At 44.2% G+C, this 23,762-nt stretch overlaps 1 protein-coding gene across 2 annotated transcripts; it reads left to right on the top strand.

The window, feature by feature from the left end:
- The first annotated feature begins 271 nt into the window (after positions 1-271).
- CHRNA4 (cholinergic receptor nicotinic alpha 4 subunit) lies at positions 272-23,162 on the top strand. Of its 2 annotated transcripts, none has more exons than XM_009972666.3 (6): positions 272-789; positions 2,037-2,188; positions 5,589-5,633; positions 5,725-5,834; positions 15,433-16,813; positions 22,577-23,162. In XM_009972666.3, the coding sequence occupies exons 1-6, from the start codon at positions 729-731 to the stop codon at positions 22,700-22,702; spliced, it is 1,875 nt and encodes a 624-aa protein (XP_009970968.2). In that variant the 5' UTR covers positions 272-728; the 3' UTR covers positions 22,703-23,162. The 2 variants fall into 2 exon arrangements, with proteins under 2 accessions (XP_009970968.2, XP_042657165.1); XM_042801231.1 differs by lacking the exon at positions 22,577-23,162 and adding an exon at positions 18,383-18,693 and having other exon boundaries at positions 15,433-16,817.
- The last annotated feature ends 600 nt before the right edge of the window (positions 23,163-23,762 follow it).

The raw sequence follows: 23,762 nt of genomic DNA, 5'->3' as shown, positions 1-23,762 counted from the left end.
TGGACAAGATTAAACAGACAGTTTTCATTAATTAAGAACTGTTTGGGCTTCAGGTGCTATAAAGATCCCAGATGGCCCCATATCCACCACCTCTGGATGCAGCTGGGGTCTGGATCTCCCCCTTTTATTTCTCATGCTAAAAGTTTTCCCCCCTGCAGCCTGTTTGCTGGAACACACAGATTCTCTCCTCCTCCTCCTAAGCAGGAGGTGGGCAGGTCCAACTACGTTAAATATACAAATATACTGTGCTCCCTCTCTGCTCCACCAAGGGCTGGCGTGGGCATCAGTGGCCCATCAGCAGCAAAATCTGAGCAAAGGCTGTCGAAAGGGCTGGGGGAAGGGTGAAAAGAGCAGCAGCAGCAACAAATAAACAGAGCAGCCAAACCACCCCATAGGAAAGGGGAGAGGAGCAAGCAGGAGAGCCCAGGGAGGCTGTGCATTTCAAGTCGCTTTACAGGAGATTTCTGCAGCCCTTACACATCTCTTGCAAGTATATGTGCATCGGTGTCCCAGGGAAGAGCATCCTACTAGGAGGAAGAGCTGGAAATCAGTCAGAAGAGAAAAGAAAAAGCAAACCGACCACCAGCTATTATTCCTTCCCAGAGGCAGGTGAGAGGGAGAGAAAGAAAGGAGTTTAGGGTAATGAAGCTGGCAGATCCAGAGACTCAGAGAGGAAAAGTTGCCCTGACAGGAGACTCTGCGTACTAAAGCCTGAGCTCTACTCCACAATGGGATTTCTCATGTCTAGAGGAAACCTCCTCCTCCTGCTGTGTGCAAGCGTCTTCCCCGGTAAGTTTGAGAAAGCTTTTCTGCCCATGCTCTGCTCCTTAGCTCTTTTCTCCCTCATCGCTCCCAAAGGCATGCTGCGAAGACCAGTCCCTGTCAACAAGGAATTTCCCCTGCTCCTGCATCCTCCTGCCCCATTGTTATAGGTCCCCTAAATACCCACCTCTGCTGAGCAATGCTTTGCTTTTATTTTCTGCTCTGATCCGATGGGGAAAGGGTTAAAGCCGCGGTGGGGAAGGGGACAGGAGGGACAATACAGGCAGGGGTTCAGCATCCTCCTCGCCTGGGTTTTTTTCTCCCTGGGTAAAGTGTGTTAATGTGTCTCCGGGCTACAGCTCCGGCTGGGGAGAGCACAGCCAGCGCTCAGCTAATGCTTCCCTTTGTATAATCCAGGGCAGCTACAGACCAGAGTAGGAGCCATATTCCACGGGGGATGCAGGGAGAGCCCCCGGCTCCCTCTCCCCACCATCCGTGGAGGGGGGGTGCGGCTGCGTGCAGCCAGCGTGGGAACACAGCTCCCTGAAGAAGGGTGGTTTTAAATTTTAATAACCAACAGGCACCTCCAACGGTTCCTGTAGCGCACGTGCGGGGTCAGGGCTGCTCCTTGCAGCCTCCAACTTTTAAAGTCATTATTGAGGGAAACTGCGCTCTTGTTATCCAATTTGTGCTCTCCCCCATCCTCTTTCTCGCCCGTCATTTTTGTGAAAGACCAGCTATGAAGATTAGTTTGAAGAGCTGAATTGCCGTCTGCCTTTTTTTTTGGTGATGCGTTTGCTGCCAGTTTTTATATGTAAATCTGATCCAAAATCCCTATCTCTCAGCAGGAGGCTGCTTTTTCTTTTTTGTCTTGCCCTTCTAGCATCCGTCTTCCCTGCTTGCAGACTTCAGTGCTGAAAACTTGCCGCAAAGTGACCATAAAAATTAGATCAGATTCAGGGGACAGTGGCCCATGTCGAGTTTTTTAAATAGTTTTAGCGATGACCCCATTTTCTGCAGACCAGTCCTGCTCTGCAATGGAAACCCTACTCTGGGAACTGGTTATGGTGGGTGAACAGAGTAAGAAATACATGGCAATGCCTGAGGTAGCAGAGAGGCAAGTCACCAGGGTGGCATCACCCTCCCCTGCGTCCCTGCTTGCCCATCTCTGGGTTTAGCCTGGAGATCTCCCTCCCCTGGGAGCAAGCTCCAGCTATGCCAGCACTTGGATCTGCACACATTTCACGCCGCCCTGCCCCATGCCTTCCCCACAGCCTTTGGCCACGTGGAAACCCGAGCCCACGCAGAGGAGCGCCTCCTGAAGAAACTCTTCTCTGGTTATAACAAGTGGTCCCGCCCCGTTGCCAACATTTCCGATGTGGTTCTTGTCCGCTTCGGCTTGTCCATCGCCCAGCTCATCGATGTTGTAAGTACAACCCGTTTGTGCAACAAGTGGCCAAGATTAACCAGATCAGGGCTTGGGGAGAGGCTCCTAGTGCATGGGGGATTTATGGGCTGGACCAGGATCGGGTTGGGAAGATGTTGCTCTCAGGAGAGAATAGTTACCACGCAGACAGCTCTGCTGGAACGACTCATGTGAGTAGATGGTCAACAGAGTGGATCCTTTATTCTTAATTTACTATAGGCAAAACCCCAAATTCCTTATCAAAACTGGTGGGACTGATCACAGCAGAGCAGTGAAGCAACTGGTGTAAAAGTCAGAGAGTCCTGGCTAAGGCAAAAATCAAAGGGCTGATTTGGAAATTGAGTCATAATTACTAACGCTAATTTACACAAGCTAATAGGAACAGTGGTTTACGCATCTCCAGAAGATAGCTTGCCTGAAGAGCTTTCTGCAAATGAAAGTTTTGAGGGTTCTTCGTTAATCTGGCAGATATTAACAAGAAAATTGTTTCTGAATATTTGCTCAAATAGAAGTTACGCTTGTGCAAACTGCGTGTGCAATGTACAAAACGGCGTGGTTTGCACTCTGGACTGATGTGCACTGGAACAGCATTTAAAGGATTACTCAATCGCAGTGCATTGGGATCAAGTGTTGAATCCAAAGGAGATCCCTGCAGGGCTTCAGAAGTTAAACACACACATCTGGCTTGTGCAGATCTTGCTCCTGCACGCTTCTCCCACCTGTCCCTGTTTGCACGCAACGCTGCCCGGCACAGCGTGTTTGTGTAGATGCACGTCTCTTGAACAAGTATCAGTCTTACTCTCTTTGTCACTTTTTACTGCATTCACGTGGCAGAGTAAAAGGGGTGATAATGGAGAGTCTAATGCAACTTGCAGACATTACTGGTGTGGGACAATCATTACAGATGACTCTCCACAAGATTTGATATTTTGAGATTAAGAGTTTTGAGATGCAGATGAAACAGAGCTGAGGTGGCATGGGGGGTGGGCAATCAAAGACTCTACTTGCTAGAGAGTTGCATCCCCTTGTGCACAAGCCATCAGCTTCCACCTTTGCAGCACGGAAATGGTCTTCCAATCCCCTCCTCTCTCTTATGTCAGCCTGAGGGATCCAGCACTGTTTGCAGCTGCTAATGTTGAAGTTGTACAGTTCTCATCTGAATAATTGATGAGACTAAAGATGAGACATTAGTGGTTGTGGAGGCATGAGAAAGACTTTCCATTATGCAGCTGCTGAATTGTGGAAGAGGAGGGATCGATGCATCTGCTTCGTAGTGCTTTTCCCAGTTTACTTAAGAAAAATTAATCTTCTTGAAATCATGTCAGTGGTTAGAAGTGCAACTAGCAGGCAGTTCTGTGCCGGGGCCGGTTAGTATGGCTGGAGGAGAGCTCTCATCCCCTCCTGCCCCAGTTTGTGTGGTTGGGCACTGACGACACCCCCTGCCACCACTGCAGCACTTCAGCTGTCTCTCTCCCTTCCTGGCAGTGACACTGTTTTGATGCAAATCCTGCTGCAATTGTTAGAGCCGACGTTCAGCTCCCAATGACAAGAAGTCTGAAAGAGAAATCAGAGCCGTATTCAAACCCCAGCTCCTGCTGACAAAAGCTGGGTGTGGGGGAACAAAAATCAATGTGGAACTTGACATCCCTGCATGTCCTTACCTCACCCTGGTGTGCTGAGGGTTTTCTAAGTCCAGAAAAATGTGGTCAGGGATCAAGCACATGTCTAGGAGCAGCCACTGAGAAACACATTGGGAATCCTAAGCCCGTGTCTCTGCAGGACCTCATGTGCTACGTTCACCTTGAGAAAAGAGGCCAGGCAGTGCAACACCACCATCCACTGCAGCATCACTCGCTGTCCTCTGGGCTGGCTCCTTGCAGGAGAAGTCAGCTGTGAAACCATCAGCACATTGCAAAGCCCCTACGAGATAAACCCCTGGGACTAGAGTCATGCTTCGCTTGGGTCAGGAGGATGGCAGAGCCCTCAGGTGGAGACACGGGCAGGAGTTTCCACCAAGGGTCTGCACCCAGCCAGGGAGAAAAATTCCAGTAAAAGGTAGAGCCTGTGAGACTGGGATCCCCAGTGCAAGGACTGTGGTGGAGACCCTCAGATGCTTGATTTGCAAAGTGGTAGGAGAAGCAGATGCTCAAGGATTGGTCCAGTCCTGGGCATGGCAGCCTCTTCCAGCGGCATTCCTCATCTCCCACCAGCACCCAAGGAAGTAGCTGGATATTTTCCCTTTCTTTGTTGCTCATTTGAATGTTTTTTGTATTACTTCTTCCTCCATGTGCTTCTGGTCCCTAACCCCAGATGAGAGTATCTCTGATCAGGTTTTACACTTGGTGCCACAACAGTCAGGAGGCTCGGTGAGGAGGAGGTACAATCCCCCTCCCCCCCACACACCCAATCTCCTGGCTTTTAATGTTCAGAATTAATCCTGAACTGCCACAGGTTAATGATGAGCAGTTTGCTTCCAGATGAGCCCCGTCAATTGAGCAGGTTTTGATGCCGACTCAAAGAGAGAGAGAAAAGAAACAAACACAAATAAGCTCTGAGCTCTAGTGTGACACTTCAATCAGACCAGCACTAGGCTTAGCCCCACATAATTCCTCTTAGTTATTTACACAGGGGTTGTAACAAGCATGCAAGGCAAACAGCAAGCAGTAATTAATTCTACTACAGTGCTGCTAGCATTATATATGCCTTACGTTATTTAAAAGTGTGTATATATATATTTATATAGTTTTATCTTTCCATACTACTTGTACTTAGAGTTGAGAAAAGGTCTACCAGCTGACAGCATGGGTATACACCAGGCTGTCCGAGGGTTACGTGTCAGCAGAGCAGCGTGGGTTTATTCCGAAAATCCAATCCATAATACTCTGAGTTCATATATTTGGTAGAAGGAGAAACATTGCTGAGCTTCATGTTTCCAGAACGGCATTCACGGATGATGTTTCACAGTAGAAGTACTAAACACTACTTGCAGATGAAGTTGAGCATTGTAATCCATGCACACATCTGGGATTAAGGATATATATATCCACCATTCCCCTTCCTTCATTGCTCAGGTCAAAGCCAAGCTGTGGAGCTCTTCCTTCTGCCCGGTCCCATCGTCCTAGCCTGAGTCTATCAGTATAGAGGAAAATCCCAATAAATCCAAGTCTGTCTGCTCACAAGACTGCTTAGGTGCAGGCTCAGCTGTTCAGTGGTATCAGGCAGCTGTGCCCTGTCCCATGTTAGATGACAGAAACATCTGCTTTCATTTCCAAGATGGAACTTACATTTATTGCAGAGGTGATTTATAATTACAGAACTGAAGTACAATTAAGAGAAATTTAATGAGTTCCTTGGGCTGCTTCATCTGCTTCGGTAACCAATTTATGATCTTGCATTTCAGGATGAGAAAAACCAGATGATGACCACAAACGTGTGGGTGAAGCAGGTGGGTGCACCAAAATATGTGCTTTTCCACGTTCCTTTTCAATTTTGTAATCTGATCTCACCCAGTTTTTTAACCACCTTGGTTTTGGCAGGAGTGGCATGACTACAAGCTACGCTGGGACCCCCAAGAATACGAAAATGTCACATCCATCCGAATCCCCTCGGAGCTCATCTGGAGGCCAGATATTGTCCTCTACAACAAGTGAGTGTGAGCACTGTGGCCAGAGGGCAAACCCATCCTTGCAAATTTTCTCTGCCCATGGTGTTAAGGTGCTTCATGCAATTATTCCTCCTTATTCTGTTCTCTGTGGTTGAATTCCATGTAGCTTCTTACAGTATCTGTCCCAGACGAGCCTTAAATGACATGACTAACATTCAGCACAAGGGCTTTGTTCTCCTAACGATCCTTTCTCTGAACAGCAAGTTTTCTGGGGGGATGCCAGGTATTGTTTTGTCTTCACATGTCAGATGATATACAATTAAGCTGGATTTGAGCTTTCAGTCCTCTTCAATTTCATTTCACCAAGGAGCTCTCCCCTCATTCATCACCATCAATTGGAAAAGCCAATTACTGAGGATGGTCTTAAATAAGGAAAATATACTGAAACATGTCAGACCTGTGTGTCTACAAATACAGGTTTCAGGTCAGCCCAGTACCATTCTAGAATTATTCTTAAATAGGTATTTGTCCCTGATCCCAACTGCTTGGAATCGGTCTCTTGTATGGACACTTCCCAGGAGCGGAGCAGGTGGTTGTTTTCTTTCTTTCCTTTGGAGCCTGTTGATATTCTTAGAAAGATTGTCCAAGTGCCAAGACTGTTTTGTCCTTGGCTTATCATACCAGAGCTCTCCAGTCTCCTAGGATGTAGGATATCCCAGTGTCCCTCCCCAGCACAGGCTCCAGAGAAAACACTTGCTGAAAACATTAAACAAAAACATCTTTGTACGTGGCTAACACTCAAACGCTCACAATGGAAGCCAAGCTCATTTTTAATAAACAGTTGCCTGGTTCTGGTTTGATATGATTTTGCTTTTGTTTTTAAAAAATGGCTGAAGGAGGAATCTGTTCAGGGGACTGTGAGATTTGGAGACTACAGAAATTGTTATCTTTCCCATTAGCTTGTCTCTGATTGCAAACCTCTTGGAAATCACTCATGTAGCACCTCTCAGAGACCAATGGAAATGACTAGTTCATAGGCACCTCCTTATCCTACAGGGACACACTCTGAGAATGAATATTATACTACAAGTGCCTCACATTGTAGATAAGACAGACATTCACAGCTTCCACCGGAAAAAAATAATGTCCTTGTCTTTTTCATTGCTTAATTAATGACAACGGTAAAAATTAGTATTTTCAGAATTTCTAGTGGTGGTTGTGGTGGACCATAGTGCCAAAGGAAATAGTGCTGCACAGATCTCCATTGTCTATGGGAGCTTTGTGCTTCAAACCATCCATTTGCTGGAGCTATTGGTATACAGGAGCCTGATGTGTCATCTCTGCATCCTCTCCCTCGGCTCACCATGCTCACCGCGGTTGATGAGGATGGTCCATGCAAGGAGGGCCCTGGCACTAAAGAAGGAGACCTCAGTATCCTTTTGTGCTCTCGACATTTTGGGCCTTCATGCCGAAAGCAGGCCCCGGGGGTCACTGGGCACGCAGACCTCGGAGCTCGGTGGCCTTTGGCTTCTGCCTCTTGCATGCTCTGCTGCTGTCACTTGAGCAGCTACAGGGAGAAGCTGCCTATCTGCTGGCCACAGCAACTATTCCAGAATGTCCTCCTTCTCCTCCTCTGACGTGTGAGTCTTTCAGCCTTGCCCGCCTGATTGCTTGACCCAGTGTGGCTTGCAGGGAGGTAGGGCAGATGGCAAGTCTAACTGTACTGGTGACCTGCTACCACGCAGGGAGATCTAGTGCCCCAGCTACCTAAACCCAAGTTACTTCTCTCCCTTTATCCATATTTGCCATTAATAATCATGCATTCCTCTGTTAGTTGCCATGAGTCTATCATGCATTTTTAATTGGTTACTTTATCCATGAATTAAACATGGATGTAGGCGCCAACCATTAGCCACTCAGTAATGGCCTTGCATTAATTCTATATCTTTTTACAGCTATATTTGCCCATGCTCTTTCATACAGTTTTATGTAAGCTGTTTTCTGCCCTTCCCTCTTCTCCCTAATTTCCTATCAGTCACATCTGAAGCTGCAGTCAATATCTTGGATGCACCGCTCTAACAATCAGGTTTCACCGTTTTTAGGGGTTGCAGGGCAAGGCAGGGCAAATGCAATGCATGGAACACAAAACCTGTGGCATGATGGGGCACCGAGCTGAGGCTCTTCTGCATGACAGCTCACTAACTGCATAACCAGACAGTGTTTCTCCTTGCAGGCAGCCCAGCTAGAAATTTTTCAACAAGAAAGGCTTTGCAAAGACAGAAACTAGTCATGGGTGATGTTAACAAGGATTCCTTTTCATATTTTTACATGTTATATAATATATATATCGTTTAGAGGAAACTTAGAGTAGATGCACATAATTCTGGGTCTATAAGAGCAAGAGAAGGTGTGCAGAGACATTGGTGGAAGAGAGAGAGTGGCCAAACTGACCCTTTGCACTGTTCAGGCCTTTTACTGTGAGCTATTTATTGCTTATCCTGTTCTCGAACAGAATACGGCATTTCTATTTGGGGTGGTATCCCATTCTGGGCAGGAGATTATACAAATGTCTCTTCTGTTTTCATCTTGGGGTGTATATAGAAATTGTGAAATTTAAATTGATTTGAGATTTACATCTTTAAGGAAACCTAACCCCTTGTTGTGAGGTTATTCTCATATCTAAGCTCATTATTGTCAAAAACTTCCATTTATTCACTCTAGAGGCCCAAATTAAATCAGTAAATTCAGCTGGTTTGGCCTAGAGAGTATATGTAGTTGTCAACATTCATAAGGAATCTAAAACCAAATTAATATCCTACAGGGAAATTAATATGCTGTTGAATTTTCAGGCTTGATGAAAGTTCCAAGACTCTGTAAATAGTTTCTACTAGATGTGACAAAGCATATGTATAACAGAGGAATATGAGTTAATAGTGAAGTGACAAAGACTCTTCTTCTCTGCCAAGAAGGCCAGCTGTTCCTTATCTGAGGCTGTAAAGGCTTTTCAGACACCACCAAATCATTTATAAATGAATTATCTAATCCTCTGCATTGACTTATTTCCCATTCATGAATGGACTTTAAGTACATTTTAGTTTTCCTTTGTATGCTTAAAGTTTTTTAAAAAAAAAAAAAAAAAGAAGTATTTTGTTTAATCAGGAAATAAGCTCTTGGGGCTGCATTTTGGGGGTTTTTTGTTGTTTGTTTTTTTTTTTTTTTTTCTTCTCACTTCTCCACCACTGTGTTGAGACATTTGGACCCTGTGCAACATCAAAACTTCAGTGGAGAAAACCTTGAAAGCACAGGTTTGCAGCCAGGTGCTCCAGCTGCCAAAGGCTGCCCAGAGGAATGCAAAACCATGTCCTTGAGCCTAATGGATGGGCAGGGACCTTGAAATGTGAGCTTCACTGGCTAGTTTTCAACTGGATATGCATGATAGCATCATAGCATTTGTCTTCTCTAGCCTGGTGATTGTAAAATCTGTGAAGAAGCTACTGGGAACATTCAGACTTTAAAATTTTCTTTTTTCTCAATATTTTCTGGTGTTAGCTGTTCCAAAAAGTAATCTCTTCCTTAGCCTCCATAATCAGAAAAAAAAAAAAAAAAAAAAAGGAACAAAAGACAAGATCATACATGAAGGGAATTTAGATACACATTTCTGTAATTAGGAGTAGGAAATATCTTGAGGAATTCACCCAGTGACAATATGGACACAAAGAATTACTGGACTGGGTTAGATCATCTGGCAGGCAGCTTTTGAAAATAATGAAAAAGCAAAGAGGTTTTTTTAACTATACTATAGTGGCTTGTTCTTTTGAACTATGCTATGATGTTTGCAACCAGCGACACTTACAGAGTAACACTGGTTTCCTGACTCATCCCAAAGCTGTTTGGAGGAGAAATATCAAAAGATGCCCTAGTCTAACCTTTAAAATATTGGAAACATTCTTGACATTTTTCTTTGTGTGTGTATGTGTGTACTTGCACAGATCTTGTCATTTTGCACCAAATTGTACTTATAACAGGCCCATAATAGCTTACTTCACACTTAAGTTTCCTGATTCTTCTGGGAGTTTAAATGACTAATGTTTCTGGAGATGAATGATATCTCTAGATGCCTTTGAGGTTTGCTGCCAAGTTGTCCAGTAAAACAGGAACTGATAGAAAGAAATCTATACGAGGGATCTCTCTCATGGGCCGTTGCTGTGTTAGCATCCAAGGACTTCTCCTACCACTATGCTAAGGACAGAGGTAGAGTTTTGCCTCCAAAGAGCTGACAAGGATGCTTAGCAAAAGGAAAAATTGAAGCAAAACACACAAATTCAGCATTGTTAGAGCCTTCTGAGCAACCTGTACCTATTTCATTGGTGTAGCACAGTCATTTCTGAGATAGATGCCTATTTTACTGAGGAACAATCAAAATATCAGTTACCACTGATTCTAAACACCTGAAGCAAGCAAAAGCTGGATGTGACCTAATGAAGGTACACATCAGTGCACAGACACCTCCATCTATGTTCCCAAGATGTTTTGTATCCAAGGTGCCAAGACCGTAGAGATATTTAAAACCCACAGGACAAGGTCCTGATCTTCTTGTAGCTGGTGCTGCTTTGAGCAGGAAGTTTGACCTGGGTCATCTCCAGGTGTCCCTTTGAACCTATGAATTTGTAGTTACCATTTTGGTAGCATAAAGCAACTGTCAAACAAAATATTCTCTGATTTGCTTTTGGAGGGTATTTTAATCTGAACATTACAGAAGCACCTCTTTAATGTCTACCAAAACAGTGTGGGATACATTCTTTAAAGGTGTCTTGAAACTCCAACTTGTCTTGGTTACTGTTGTTCAAGGAAAAATGCTTTAAATGAGGACATTTTAGCTATATCCAAATATGTATATAGCTAATTTTCAGGCTTTTAAAGCTCTGTTTGGATTTAAATCGTATCATCAGAAATTAAAATAAATGTTTGGCTCATTTACATGCATTCTGAAAACATTTAATTTTGTGAGATGATGTATCTCCCAACTGCAGGGAAAACAGAAACTGAAAAAAAAAAAAAAAAAAAAAAAAGAAAGATTCTCCATCACCAGAGCTTTTTAATGAAATACGGTTGATGGCTGCCAGTAAAACAATGCCATTCTTGAACCTTTATAAACTTTGAATATTTTAGAATAGCAGCCTTTACTCTTGAAATGAGGACTCAAAGGCTGCAGAACACAGCAGCACAATTTCTGCTGGCAGAGGAATAAGCAACTGTCTTCTTTCTTTATTGGTGTGCACTGTTGTATTTGACATGAAAATATAAGAGCTCCAGTACTTTATTACTGACAGATTTTTGGAGCTGTCAGGTCAGAGTAATCAGGAGAGCCTGACTATCTTAACTCTCAGGTTCTTGTGATGTTTACCTCACGCTCGCTCCTTCTTCCAAATGGTTTTTCATAACAACTGTTACAATACAGTGGTCTAGACTGAATGAGACAAAAATGTGCTACCACTTATAAGGGAATGACTGCAGATTATCTCCGTCCCACTACATCAGATCTCCCACCTCCCTGTCTAAGGAAATATTCATGTATTGCAGTCAGGGCTGTCAGCACAATTTGGCCAGGAATGGGTTTTCCCACAGCAAAGTTTTCCACAAGAAAACAGGCTTTCCTCGATCTCCCAATTGCAGACTTCATTTAGGGTCAGATGTCTTACCTTCATCCCTTGGAGGAGGTTGGAGAACTCCTTTGGAAGACCATCAGCAGCCAGGTGACCTCGTTTGCTCCCTCTCTCATGTCAAGAGGAGCAGAATGAAAGCCTCACCCAGGGTGAAAACATCTCTCTAGGTTCACCCCACATCAACAGAGCTCCAGCAAGTGCAGCTTCCAATCCATAAGCATATGGTTGAAGGACCACTGTGGGTTGTAATCTTGAGGAAGGAGGCAAAAATATATGTATGCATGAAGGGTTAAGACAACTGTGAACACCACCTTTGCACGCTATACCTGGCTTTGATACAGTCTACGTACGACAGCATGGCTAACTTACCCTGCTTAAAAATTGCTCAAATATCTCTACATTGAACTGCAATGAAAAGTTCAAATATGCCCAGTAAAGTTAGGAATTACTTAACAGCCCTGTTAGGTTGGTGAGGGAGAAGCAGGAGGATCCTAGGGTGTTTTATGGCTCCTCAAAGGCATTAGCTGACTCTCAAATGCAAGAAGTTATTCTGCTGCTGGTTTCACTCCTTCCATGGCACTGAAGGCAAAATCCAGCTTGGAAGGCAGTACCAGTAACAATGTGTGAGCCAAAGGGGACCCAGGATGAGGCTGGGTTTGTTAGGCAAGCAATTAAAGAATATCTTCTTCATCAAAGAAGCAGGACATTTATGGGAATAACTGACACATGAGATCTGCATCATCATACTGATTACATCTATGCTTGCAGAAGAGAGGTGTGTGGATAGTCATGCAGGGGCTGCAAAATTGCCAGACAAGACATTTCTGGGAATGAAACACAGTTACGTGAATTATAATTGTTCCTGGATGAATTTTTAGCAAGTGTTTCAAGCCCTTTTCCAACAGTTTTCAAAAGGAAAAGCACACACCTGTGTGGTTTACCCAGCCACTTAACCACTGCTCCACCTAAGAAGGGAAACACTAGTGGATGCTCATTATCCCTTTTCTGTAACATGGGTCCAATTACATACATACTGTTCCATTAATGGCTGATTTAATCATGCCTTAGAGATCTCATTAAATCCAGAATTGGATTCCAAATTCCTATCGAGATTTAGAAAGAAAACCACCAAGAACAGCAAACACTGAACTGTCACTTGCTGTGCATGTTTCATGTCTCAATCTGGCTTTACAGTGCAGGCAAAAACCAGGAGGAAAAAAACAAACAAACAAAAAAAGATGATTTTAATCCAGAGCAAGTGGTCCTGGAGTATAAATTAGATTTAAGAAAGAAGTGGTAAGAAAGGGGTTGGTTGAATGGTACAGTGGCATTGTTTGTTTTTATTTGCATTGGATTAAGACACAATGGTGGGTTTGAGACAACAGTCTGGATTTGTACATATCTGCTTTCCTGTCTTAAGACATTTTAAAGCTTTAGAAATAGTCCAGTTCAGAGGTCAAAAAGCACTAGGTCCTTTTGTGTTCTTTTGTTTTTCCAAAATCTGCCACAAAGAGCAAAGGCTTTCCCTTACAGAAACAGAGAAGAGTTTAGTAAAAACCTGCTTCTCCACTGCACAGTAATTCTGAGTTTATTTTTCCATTAATTCACGCAACCTGGAAAATTGTCTCAAAAGACAAAGATCTGGGCTGTGATCCTGGGAATCGGGGGAATGTGCCATCTCTGCTCAGATATGACAGCCAAGACACCTACTGAGAGCCAGATCCTGCCACTGCTTCCCAAAATAAGCACTACTACACCAGTCTTGCTGGAAGCCAGTGTAGTCACGGACTGATGAGGATGTTTCACAGGGAGAGACAAAATATCAGCAAGTCTTTTTTTTTTTTTTTTTTTTTTTACCACTTTTGCATATGAATTTATGGATGATCTCCTAAAGAAATAAATTTAGGGAAGTTGCTCTGCCTTCAGCAGCTTGAGGGGCCCTGCCGGATTGTCCCTGTGTTGTTTATCTTGCTGCTGGTGAGGAAGAGGAGAGGTGTGACCCCCGTGCACCCCGCCGCTGTGCAGCTGCTGCCACGGCACATGTGAGCACTGGAGCAGCGGAGCAGGGCCGAGGGAGTTTGCCGATTGCTGGGAAAGCGGCTGCAGGCTGGATCAGTTCCAGCCAGGAGGGCTGGGCAGAACATGAGGGCTTTCCATCTACAGCAGCCTGAATAATTCATCTCAAGTTTTTAGCAGAAACTCTCCCTTCCTTACTCAGCTTCCCCTCTGTTTAGCAGCACTGCTGCTTGCCCCTCGACATCACACAGCAGGCTTCTTCCTCTATATCCCTGAGCTTTGCCGTGGCTTCAGCCAGGTGTGTAAGATGGTCCCCAATTCCCTCTCTTCTTTTTGGATGCTCTTTTCTCTGTTCCTGTAGCTAGACTTGAGGGCATTGCTCTACAGACAGATTCCACCCACTTTTTTTGGTCGAGATTTCAACCTTCCAGGCGTTTGCTAGTCATGAAAAAAATTGCAGCTCTATCCAAACCTCACCCATATTCTACAACTCCTTGAACCAGGGTGTTTGATCCAGGTTGTGACCTGTCCAAGTGTATCAAACCCCTCTATTTGCAATCAGAAATCAAGAGAGAGAAAGGGTTTGAAGTTTCAGCCAGTCGCCGCACGAAGGGTCTGCAGATGTAGGGGTTGGCTCATTTTCAGGTGAAGGTGTAATTTTGTGATTCAAACACCCAGTCTCCATCACTATGATTATTCCAATAAGGAGATCTGTTGCTTGTGCAGCTCTGAACGCTTCAGTTTTGCCTCTTTGTGTAAGCTAACACAGACTGCAGATCCTGCAGACACAGCCTGGAAGAAGGACCTTGCTGTAGAGAAGGTGCCTGTGGACTTGGCCCCAGACGTGGAGTTTAAGTGTCACCGTCCACGTGTCCTCACTAAAAGCAGGGGAGGAACAGCCCTTCTTGATGGCATAGCCATGCAGTGCATTAATTACCTGCCGTGCTCACTGAATCTATTAATGTGCTAATTTCTGCACACCGGGGCAAGTGGCAGGTTCAGTGTTTAATGTGTAGTAGCAGAGCCGTGGGTGTGAGGAAGGAGCAGAGCTGCGGCTGGTGATGCTGAGGCAGGTGGAGGACAGGGCTGTCTCCAGGGCTGGGGATCCCACTCCCGGGATTTCTCAGTCTCCCTCCTTTCTCCAACACCAAGTCTCCAGTGCACTTGCCTCTCCTGTTGCCTTTTTTTGATCTCCTTCACTTGTATCCCTGTCCCCATGATGAGTTGGAAGCAGCCGGTGTCACGGGTGCGCAGCACGGTGCTGCTGGTGCTCAGTGCACTGATCAGTTGAGAAAAGCGGATCTAAACCAAAATAATGCTGATAATGTAATAAATTTTTCACTGGCTGGGAAATGACTTTCTGATATAAAATCCTGGTTTGTTATCTATCTATCTTATACCAGCACACAGACTCCAATTGAGAGCTCCTGTAAGAAGACACCATAAAAGACAACTCCCTGACTGGGAAATCAAGAGATTAGCTTTCATTATTCCTATTAATAGGATGTTCTTGATGTTTTTCATGTAAGAGGCTGAATGATTACCCAACACTGTTTCATTTATAGCAGCTGTCACAATTAATTCTGCAGAGCCCACAGCCGCACTAGCTGATAGTGGTTCCTCCCACCTCTCTAAAGCAAATGCAACCCTTTCCAGGGCATTTATGGGACATCTTTGAGGAAAACTTGTGGATATTTACCTGAAGGACCTGACTTATGCAAGGTGAGGGCTGACATTTGCATGCAAATCCAGTGCTTGCATAAGCCAACAGATTTCAAACCCCACTGGATAGAGTGGATGGACACAGTGCTTACACATGATGTGCCTCTTGCACTTCTCAGGTACCCTGAGTGCATTTTTGAAAGCCAGGCACTAAATATCCTATCTCTTTAACAGAGCTGAGATAACCCAGAGAAGACTTAGTCTTTTTTTTTTTTTTTTTATCTTCTATTTCTTCCCAGTGCTGACGGTGACTTCGCAGTCACCCACCTGACCAAGGCCCACCTCTTCTATGATGGGAGAATTAAATGGATGCCACCTGCTATCTATAAAAGTTCCTGCAGCATTGATGTTACCTTCTTCCCCTTTGACCAGCAAAACTGCACAATGAAGTTTGGCTCCTGGACCTATGACAAAGCCAAGATAGACTTGGTGAGCATGCACAGTCATGTGGACCAGCTGGACTACTGGGAGAGCGGGGAATGGGTCATCATCAATGCTGTGGGCAATTACAACAGCAAGAAATATGAATGTTGCACAGAGATCTACCCTGATATAACTTACTCCTTCATTATCCGGAGGTTGCCACTGTTCTACACAATCAATCTGATCATCCCCTGCCTGTTGATCTCCTGCCTGACTGTCCTGGTCTTTTACCTGCCCTCCGAGTGTGGAGAGAAGATAACCTTGTGCATCTCTGTGCTGCTGTCCCTCACTGTGTTCCTGCTGCTCATCACAGAGATCATCCCATCTACCTCTTTGGTCATCCCTCTGATTGGAGAATATCTTCTCTTCACCATGATATTTGTTACCTTGTCTATCATCATCACCGTCTTTGTGCTCAATGTCCACCATCGTTCCCCGCGTACCCACACGATGCCTGACTGGGTGAGGAGGATCTTCCTGGACATAGTCCCACGTCTCCTCTTCATGAAACGTCCCTCTGCAGTGAAAGACAATTGCAAGAAGCTCATTGAATCCATGCACAAAATAACCAATACACCAAGGCTTTGGGCTGATATGGACGTGGAACCCAATTTCACTACCTCGTCTTCCCCCAGCCCCCAGAGTAACGATCCATCACCCACGTCTTCCTTCTGTGCCCACCTCGAGGAGCCAGCCAAATGTCAGCCTGCCTGCAAGTCCCCTTCTGGGCAATACTCTGGGCTGCACCCAGAGCCTGTAGAGGTGACCTGCTCCTCTCCACAACCTTCATGCCAACCCATGAGTGACACCCAGACCACCACCAGCTTGAAAGGCAGATCACTAAGTGTTCAGCAGATGTACAGCCCCCATAAGGCAGAGGAAGGGAGTATCCGCTGTAGGTCCCGGAGCATCCAGTATTGCTACCTGAAAGAGGACTCTTCCCAGACCAACGGCCAATCCACTGGCTCTCCAGCATCCCAGAGGTGCCACCTAAACAAAGAGCAGCCCCAGCACAAGCCCTCTCAGTGCAAGTGTAAATGCAAAAAGAGTGAGGCAACCGGCACACCACCTCAAGGAAGCAAGAATCACAATGCCAAAGAACAACATCTTGTGTTGATGTCCCCAGCCCTGAAGCTGGCAGTGGAAGGGGTTCACTACATCGCAGACCACCTGCGAGCAGAAGATGCGGATTTCTCAGTAAGTATGCTAACTTAGCCTGTTCTCCTTGGGTAAGCCACAAATTACCTTGCTAAGGAAGCCCCACCAAACCTGGGGGCTATACAGGGAGTCTATTTGCTGGTGAAGGCTCAGCCATACCTGAGATTGTGACTTTTGAACCCATTGGCCACTGTAGTCACAGCTGGAGAGTTTGTCCTTGGGGTCCTGTCAGCCGTGTGGGCCAAGGCAATAGCACAACCAGACCATGCTCAGGGCTGCTGTAGACAAACAGGATTCTCCAGCAGAAAAGAGGAGTAAAGTTGTTAGGTAGGAAGGAAACAGCTAAGGTTGTGAAAGGGACCCAAAAAACAGGCATTGGCTGGGAACGTAGCAGACATTCCTCATAGAGAAGCCTCTGACAGACGGGGAATTCACAGTCTCTGTTTTTTATTAGGTACTGGCTCTGGCTACCGAGCCTAGGAAAGCAAATTCCCAAAATAGGTTGTGGATGTGGGAAGCACATAGTAGCATGGGGATGTTGCAGGTTATGTTTAGCTCTGCATGATGCAATTCCTCACTAGTGGACTTCCACTGGAGCAGTTGGCTCTGTACAGGAAGGTGGGTGGACAGGCAAATTTCACACTTACTCTAAAGAGGTAAATATGGCTACAAATAGAGAAGGGAAGTATAGGCTGAAAGAATTTCTTTTAAAGGAGATGGTGATGCACATACAAATGCCACATCCATTCACACCCCTGGTAGCTCTTCCCCTGAAATACTGTGGATATGGTGTGCTAGCTAATTATGGCCATATTGAAAGAAGCCAAAAGATAACCTAAAATTAGTGTTCTTACTGAAGAAAAGTCTTATTTAGCTTTTCCTGGAGGAATCGGTCAGCAAAAGGTACTTTTTCAGCTGTGCTTACAGTTTGATTTTCTCAAGATTTACAGTCAGTGCGAGTCATAGTGCTTTTATGCCAGACTTCCTGGGCATGAAGAGTGTCTTTATACTTGCATTTTTCACAGCACTGATCACTTAGCAACAGCAACAAAAGATTAAGTACTACTGCCCATTTATATACTCTTTGGTACCATAGTTTGAGAGGCCTCTGTTCATTAATGTATTTCACTTCACAAAATCCCTTTGAGGAAGTAACTGTTTATGGCTCATGTTGAGGAGTGATAGTCAAAATACAGAGAAGAGGTGACCTGTTCAAGGTCACAGAACAAATCTGTGGCAGAGATGGGCTGTGCATCCCCATCTTCATTAGCTTTGCCAGGCTAAAGTACTTCACAAGCACATTAGGCCTGATGGAATTAAACTTTGCTCTCTCCTCCTAGCGGTAATCACAAATTAACCCATGGAAGTCAGTTAATTTTAACTCACTTGTTTTCCCGTGGTACAAATAAAAGAATATTACACCAATAATACTTCCCATTTCAAAAGATTGTCTTTCTGTTAAGCTTGTTGATATCAAGAACTGAATCAATATCTTGCAAGGGTTCTTTCCTTTTAATCCGTGATTGCAACTTTCCTTAAAATAAAAACAGTCTTCAGAAGCTACAAATTTTCTTATACCTTCCAATACTCTTCCCTCTTGAAATTAAGTGATTAACCCGAGGAGAATGCTCTTTACAGCACTAAACATCAAAAGCAGAAGAAAAGGAGCAGTTTGGGGGGCTCTGACCAGACCTCCTGCCAGCCCAGCCTCTGAGCAAAGACACCAGGAAAGCATCCAGCAATGAGCAGAGAGGGGTCACCCCCAGCACTGCCGGTGCACCAGGCTCCCCAGGAAGAGCCAGCAAACCTGCCCGCAGGTTTCTGCTCCTCCACAGTGGCTGTGTTTGGCATGGTAGGCAAAAGTTGGATTTTCAGGTTTGAGGGAACAATTGCTGACCCCGATCTGAGTCTATACTCTTTTCTTTTTCTGGATCCAACCAATGTCAAGTGGGAAATCACATTTTTTTCTCCAAGTGGAAATGACAAAGAAGAAGGAAATGTGATCTTCTGGAATTTAAATTTACTGTAAGGAGCAGAACTGATCTAATAAAATGAGAATTTATTGGGGAAAAAATCCGTAGTTAGAAATTTGCTTTCATCTTAAAATAAAATTGTGGCATTTCTTCATGGAAGTCTTCAACAAATCTATCAGCAGGCACCTCTGATGCAGCTTCATCCCCTGAGACACCGCTTTCTGTCTCTTGGGTAATACTTTCAGAGAAATGCACCTTCTCGAAATGAGAACAGAGCTTCTTTTGAAGTTCTTGCCTTTTTTTCTAAAGCACCATTGCCACGGGGGCAACGCTTCTAAATTAAAAGTAAATAGTTTATTTAATTAAGTGCTTCAGCAAAGAGAAAATGGGAAATGCAAGAGAAAGTTGTTTGTTACAAAAAGATATCTGCAAACAATATGAGCACAATAGTACACTAGGGAAAATGCAAGACCAAATTGTCCCAGCATATGATAGAAATGCCATTAGAAATTAATTACAGACCGAGAAGCAAAACAAGTTTCATGTCACACACAAGCCAAAATAACCAGACACCAACAGCACCATCTGGAAAGCTTTGTGGTCCTTGTGTATGTGTGCATCTCCAGCCTAATCTAATAAGGAGACTTTGAAGACAGCTTAAAAGTAAAATGGGAGAGAATGTAATGGAGGAGGAGGAAGCACGGGATAATCTCACTGGTTTATTTTTAACAAAGTACAATAAAACCACCCAGGACCACTCTAATCCATGTTGCAGGCTCTGGGTCCTGGGGATCAGATATCACCAAGGCACCTCAACCCTCCACTCAAATCCTGGGGCAGGGTACCCTGTTCCCACCACTCAGACCTGCAGGGAGCTGCTCCAGGGAAGAGCTGCAGATTCCCTCACTTTTCAGGAATTTAGGGGTGGGGGAGTCAGATGGTTCCTGCCGCTGATCCGTTCTCAAAAATAGTTTTGATTGAGCTTCTTAAAAACTAATCAAAATACAGCTCAGGAGTCGGGGTGGCAGATGTTGACAGCTGCATAGATGTTGTCAGAGAGGCCTCTCCGGATCATGCTCCACGTGAGGTGCTGAACCACAGGGAAATGTTACAGTGCTGTCAGAAAACAAAACAAAAAATCCAGATAATTTTATTTTCCTCCTCCTTTTTTTGTTTTCATTGTCTCTCCATAATTTCCAATTTCACCCTTCCATGCTCTCAGTCTGAAGCTGGATATTGATTTTGCAAACATCTGATGCACTCCCAGTCATCATTTTCAAGATGGGCTGAGTATTTATGCATACACCATTACATCTGAAAGCAAATTTCTGTAGAACTTTTCAGGTTGTTCCTCTTGTCCTGCTTTCCCCTTCTTTTCTCAAGAAGATATTCATCTAGTTTCTATTCTTCATGTGATCTAGCACACTCTTGTACTAGCACGAATACTCAGAAAAACTTATTTTGCCAGAATGGGACACTGTTTAATCATGTTGGACATCGGATGGTAAATTTCAGATTTTCTTTACATATTGGATGCATCATGAAACACTAATCTCATAAATACAATCATCCAGAGCTTGCTTGGCTGTCCTCAGGAGGAATTTTAAGCATCAGACACTCAGTCCAGTTCTCAGCAAGTGAATAGATCCAAACACATGTACAGCAAAGGGGAGTTATCTACTGAGACTTTATCCCTGACATGAGAAAATTCCTTTTGATTTCAAGAGTTACTATTTCTTTTACTCATCCTAATTATAGATGGATGTGCTAAGGGTGTGCAAAACAACATGGTTTCCCCCAAGAAAGTAACAAGCTTCAGGATGAACCTGTATTTGTTTACCTCTGCCTACAGAATAGTAAAAACCTGCTTAACTTGATGCTATTTTTAAAGGGAACAAAATTATCCATTGCACAAAAATATTTCACTGATCTTTCCACTTTTGAAAACATTCGGGTATTCCTGAAATTTAAGATGCTTTGTTCAGAGAACAAATTAAGGGAAAATGTGAGATGCTCTCCTGTGCGTGCCTCATTTCCCAACTTACAATGCTGCTTACAGAGCCAAGGGGCTGAAGCAGTACCAGGGGATTTAAAGGCCTAACCAAGCAGCCCACGTGGCAAATAATGAGATAAAAATCTCACTTTGCTGCATTGCTTCAGCCAAGCCTTGTCTGTGTTGAGGCACAAAATAACAACAGGTACTTTGTAAATACATTGGAAGATTCATGATCAGTTTGTGAAGGGTTCAGCATGCCAAAATGAGGTAAATGCACTTGCCTTACCTGCAAGGAATAATTCACTTAGCTCAATAAACTGTCAGAACATTGGTCACAGAAGCCAGGATTGTATATTCTCTCCCTCTGACACATCATAATTTCTCTGTATCACACACAAGCTATAAGATAAAATTGAGTGGTTCATCCATGACTGATGAAGAAAGAGAAGACTCAAGGTGAGTTTACAGCGTCAGTGTGTTGTGTTCACAGCTTGCTTGTTTGGTGCTTAACAGATATTTTCAGACCTGAAGTTGCCGCTATACCTGTGAAAACATCATCTGCTTCAAATGGCTATTTCATTGATATTTGGATTGCTTCCTTTACCAAAATGAATTTTCAGCATAATCAGCAAATCCTTAAAAAAACAAAAATCCAGCCAGGTCTCCTACAAATCCTGTTCTAGCTCACACCTACTGTTCTGGGCTATTCCCTTATTATTATCTCTTTTTAAAACAAACCTAGGATCTGTGGATGAAAAGGCCTTGTACCCTTAGTGTTACATTATTATTGTACCATGCTTTTCCCTCATGCTACAGCCCAATGTACGTGGCAGCTTTGGGCATGGTGAATCTACTATTTGCCCAGGGTCACAGACTGGTCGGTGCACTAAAGCAGCCCTGGGAAAGCACAGCCTTGGCTTTGCTGTCTCCATCTCCTTACACCACACTCCTGACTTGCTGCAATCACAGACACCGAAGAGGTTTGAGCAGCTCCTGCTGAGCTGTTTCCCCTAAAGAGCAAGGCAGCGTGCCAGATTTCAGCCCTCGGGTCTATTAATCACCAAGTGGTATATTGTAGGAAATTATAATGGGTGCAGCCATATCAAATAAAACTTTGCCATCTGATCAGTCCTATTCCTGGGAAAGAAATTAATAACAGCAATGTAGTAAAAGAGGTTTTCATATGTACGTGGTTTCTTAATGAAATAGCCATTTACAATTCTTGCCTGATGGTATTAATAAGTACTAGACCTCCCCAGAGAGGAATTGTTGGAAAATCCTTTCACGGCAAGACAAAAGTGGGGAAAAAACAGAGTGAGGAAGACCACTTCTATTTGCTGGTTTGTTTTCACTGCTTACTCACCCAAAACTGTAAATCCCCTCACAGAAAGTTTGTCTTCATTAATCTGCAAGAAAATCTGTTTATGAGCATGGGGAAATGAGTAATTTTGTCCCCTAGCCCCCACCACCCTCTCCAGCTTGGATTGCAGCCTCATTTTCCCACCCAATTACAGCTGTTGCTCATGGAAAATGGGATAGTGAGTGTGCAGATGAGTTTAATTATCCACAGACATATGTCACCCCTGGGGAGCTGTGAGCAGGGTTTGCAACTGCAATTGCACACCCACGCAGTCTGGGAATCTCTCTCCCGCATCAGAGATTGATAGAACACATCTTTGCCATCGTATAGGGCCACTAAATGTAAGCAAGACCTTCCCCTCTTAGCTCTGGACTTAAATGAAAATATCCTATTTTGGAATAAAGCACTAATAGCCTTCATAAGTTTTAATCTCAAATAAACGTTAATAATCGGCCTTTCATCTCTGTTCCCAGGTGAAGGAAGACTGGAAATACGTTGCAATGGTCATTGATAGGATCTTCCTCTGGATGTTCATCATTGTGTGTTTGCTGGGAACTGTTGGTCTCTTCCTCCCACCATGGCTGGCAGGAATGATCTAAACGTAGACCCAGAAGGAAGAAAGTATATCCCACTCTATGGATTTTAGTTAACCTGGAAGGAGGGGAGCAGAAAAACTGAGGCAGCCCTTTGAATAATTTACTGCGTGTCCATGCCTGAGTTGCTCCAGAGCTCTCTGGGAATCCTTTCCAAGGTCATGTCATTTTACCAAGTCATTTTCATCTCCTCCACCTAATTTAGGGGAAAAGTTATTAAAGTCTGTACATAGCATGGTGGCATTCATTGGCATATACTCAGCAATGTAAGAACACGAGCCTGTTCCCTATAAGCAGCACATAAAGAGGCTTCGCATCTACAAACCAGCCCCTGGCTAATTAGCTCCAGTCGTCTTCAGAGGTCTCAGTGTGTCCTGCCTAGAAATTTTGCCCTGTCAAACCAAAGTGGTTCAGGACTGTGTGTCCCTGTATGAGTCATTTTATAAATAAAGTTCCAGATTTGGGATACCTGTGCAGGATGTGGTCTGTGGTCAGCTGGTCTAGATGGACAGACTGGAAAAGTTGAAAGAATTGCTTGAGGCAGCTTAGCCCCAATGATCACCAAGAGTGATCATTACCACAGCAGTTTCAGTCTTTATATTGACAGCTTTTTATTTGGTCAATGCCCTTCAGAAGCCATGGGGACCGTAGCTGAGTGAGAATCATGCAAATGAAGGGAGGATTTGGGGCTAAGATTCAGACTGTGTTGGTAGCACTTTAGTGTGCTTTCAATGGAAATTTCCTGGATCCAAGCTATGCCTGCTGCAAAATAGCAGAGGGTCACCCTGAGTTGTAAAACCCTTGCTGTAGGTGAAGAAGGTACTTAGACATGTGGACATCACAACAGAAATCCAGGACGGTGTTAGCATAATAAGGAAATGTGCCGTTATATGGGGAAACCTGAATGGGACACGCAGCCACACTCGGGAATTCAGAATGGTGCTTTGCAGAAATTACAAGTATTATGGCCTTAAATTCGGCCAATTGTTTCAGCAGCTGTGCTCTACACACCTCTATCCAAACTAAACCAACCTTTTTGAACATCTTGCCCTTGCTTTGGGACGTG

The sequence above is a fragment of the Tyto alba genome, unplaced genomic scaffold (assembly GCF_018691265.1).
Source record: "Tyto alba isolate M040663 unplaced genomic scaffold, T.alba_DEE_v4.0 Super-Scaffold_33, whole genome shotgun sequence".
Lineage (NCBI taxonomy): Eukaryota > Metazoa > Chordata > Aves > Strigiformes > Tytonidae > Tyto > Tyto alba.
This window is presented reverse-complemented; position numbering and strand designations above follow the sequence as displayed.

What these genes read in the sequence shown, in the direction of transcription:
- CHRNA4 (XM_042801231.1), top strand. Translation starts at nt 729, where the DNA reads ATGGGATTTCTCATGTCTAGAGGAAACCTCCTCCTCCTGCTGTGTGCA. An exon ending in GTGTGCAAGCGTCTTCCCCG is followed by an intron (nt 790 to 2,036) that starts GTAAGTTTGAGA and finishes CCTTCCCCACAG; the next exon opens with CCTTTGGCCACGTGGAAACC. An exon ending in GATATTGTCCTCTACAACAA is followed by an intron (nt 5,835 to 15,432) that starts GTGAGTGTGAGC and finishes ATTTCTTCCCAG; the next exon opens with TGCTGACGGTGACTTCGCAG.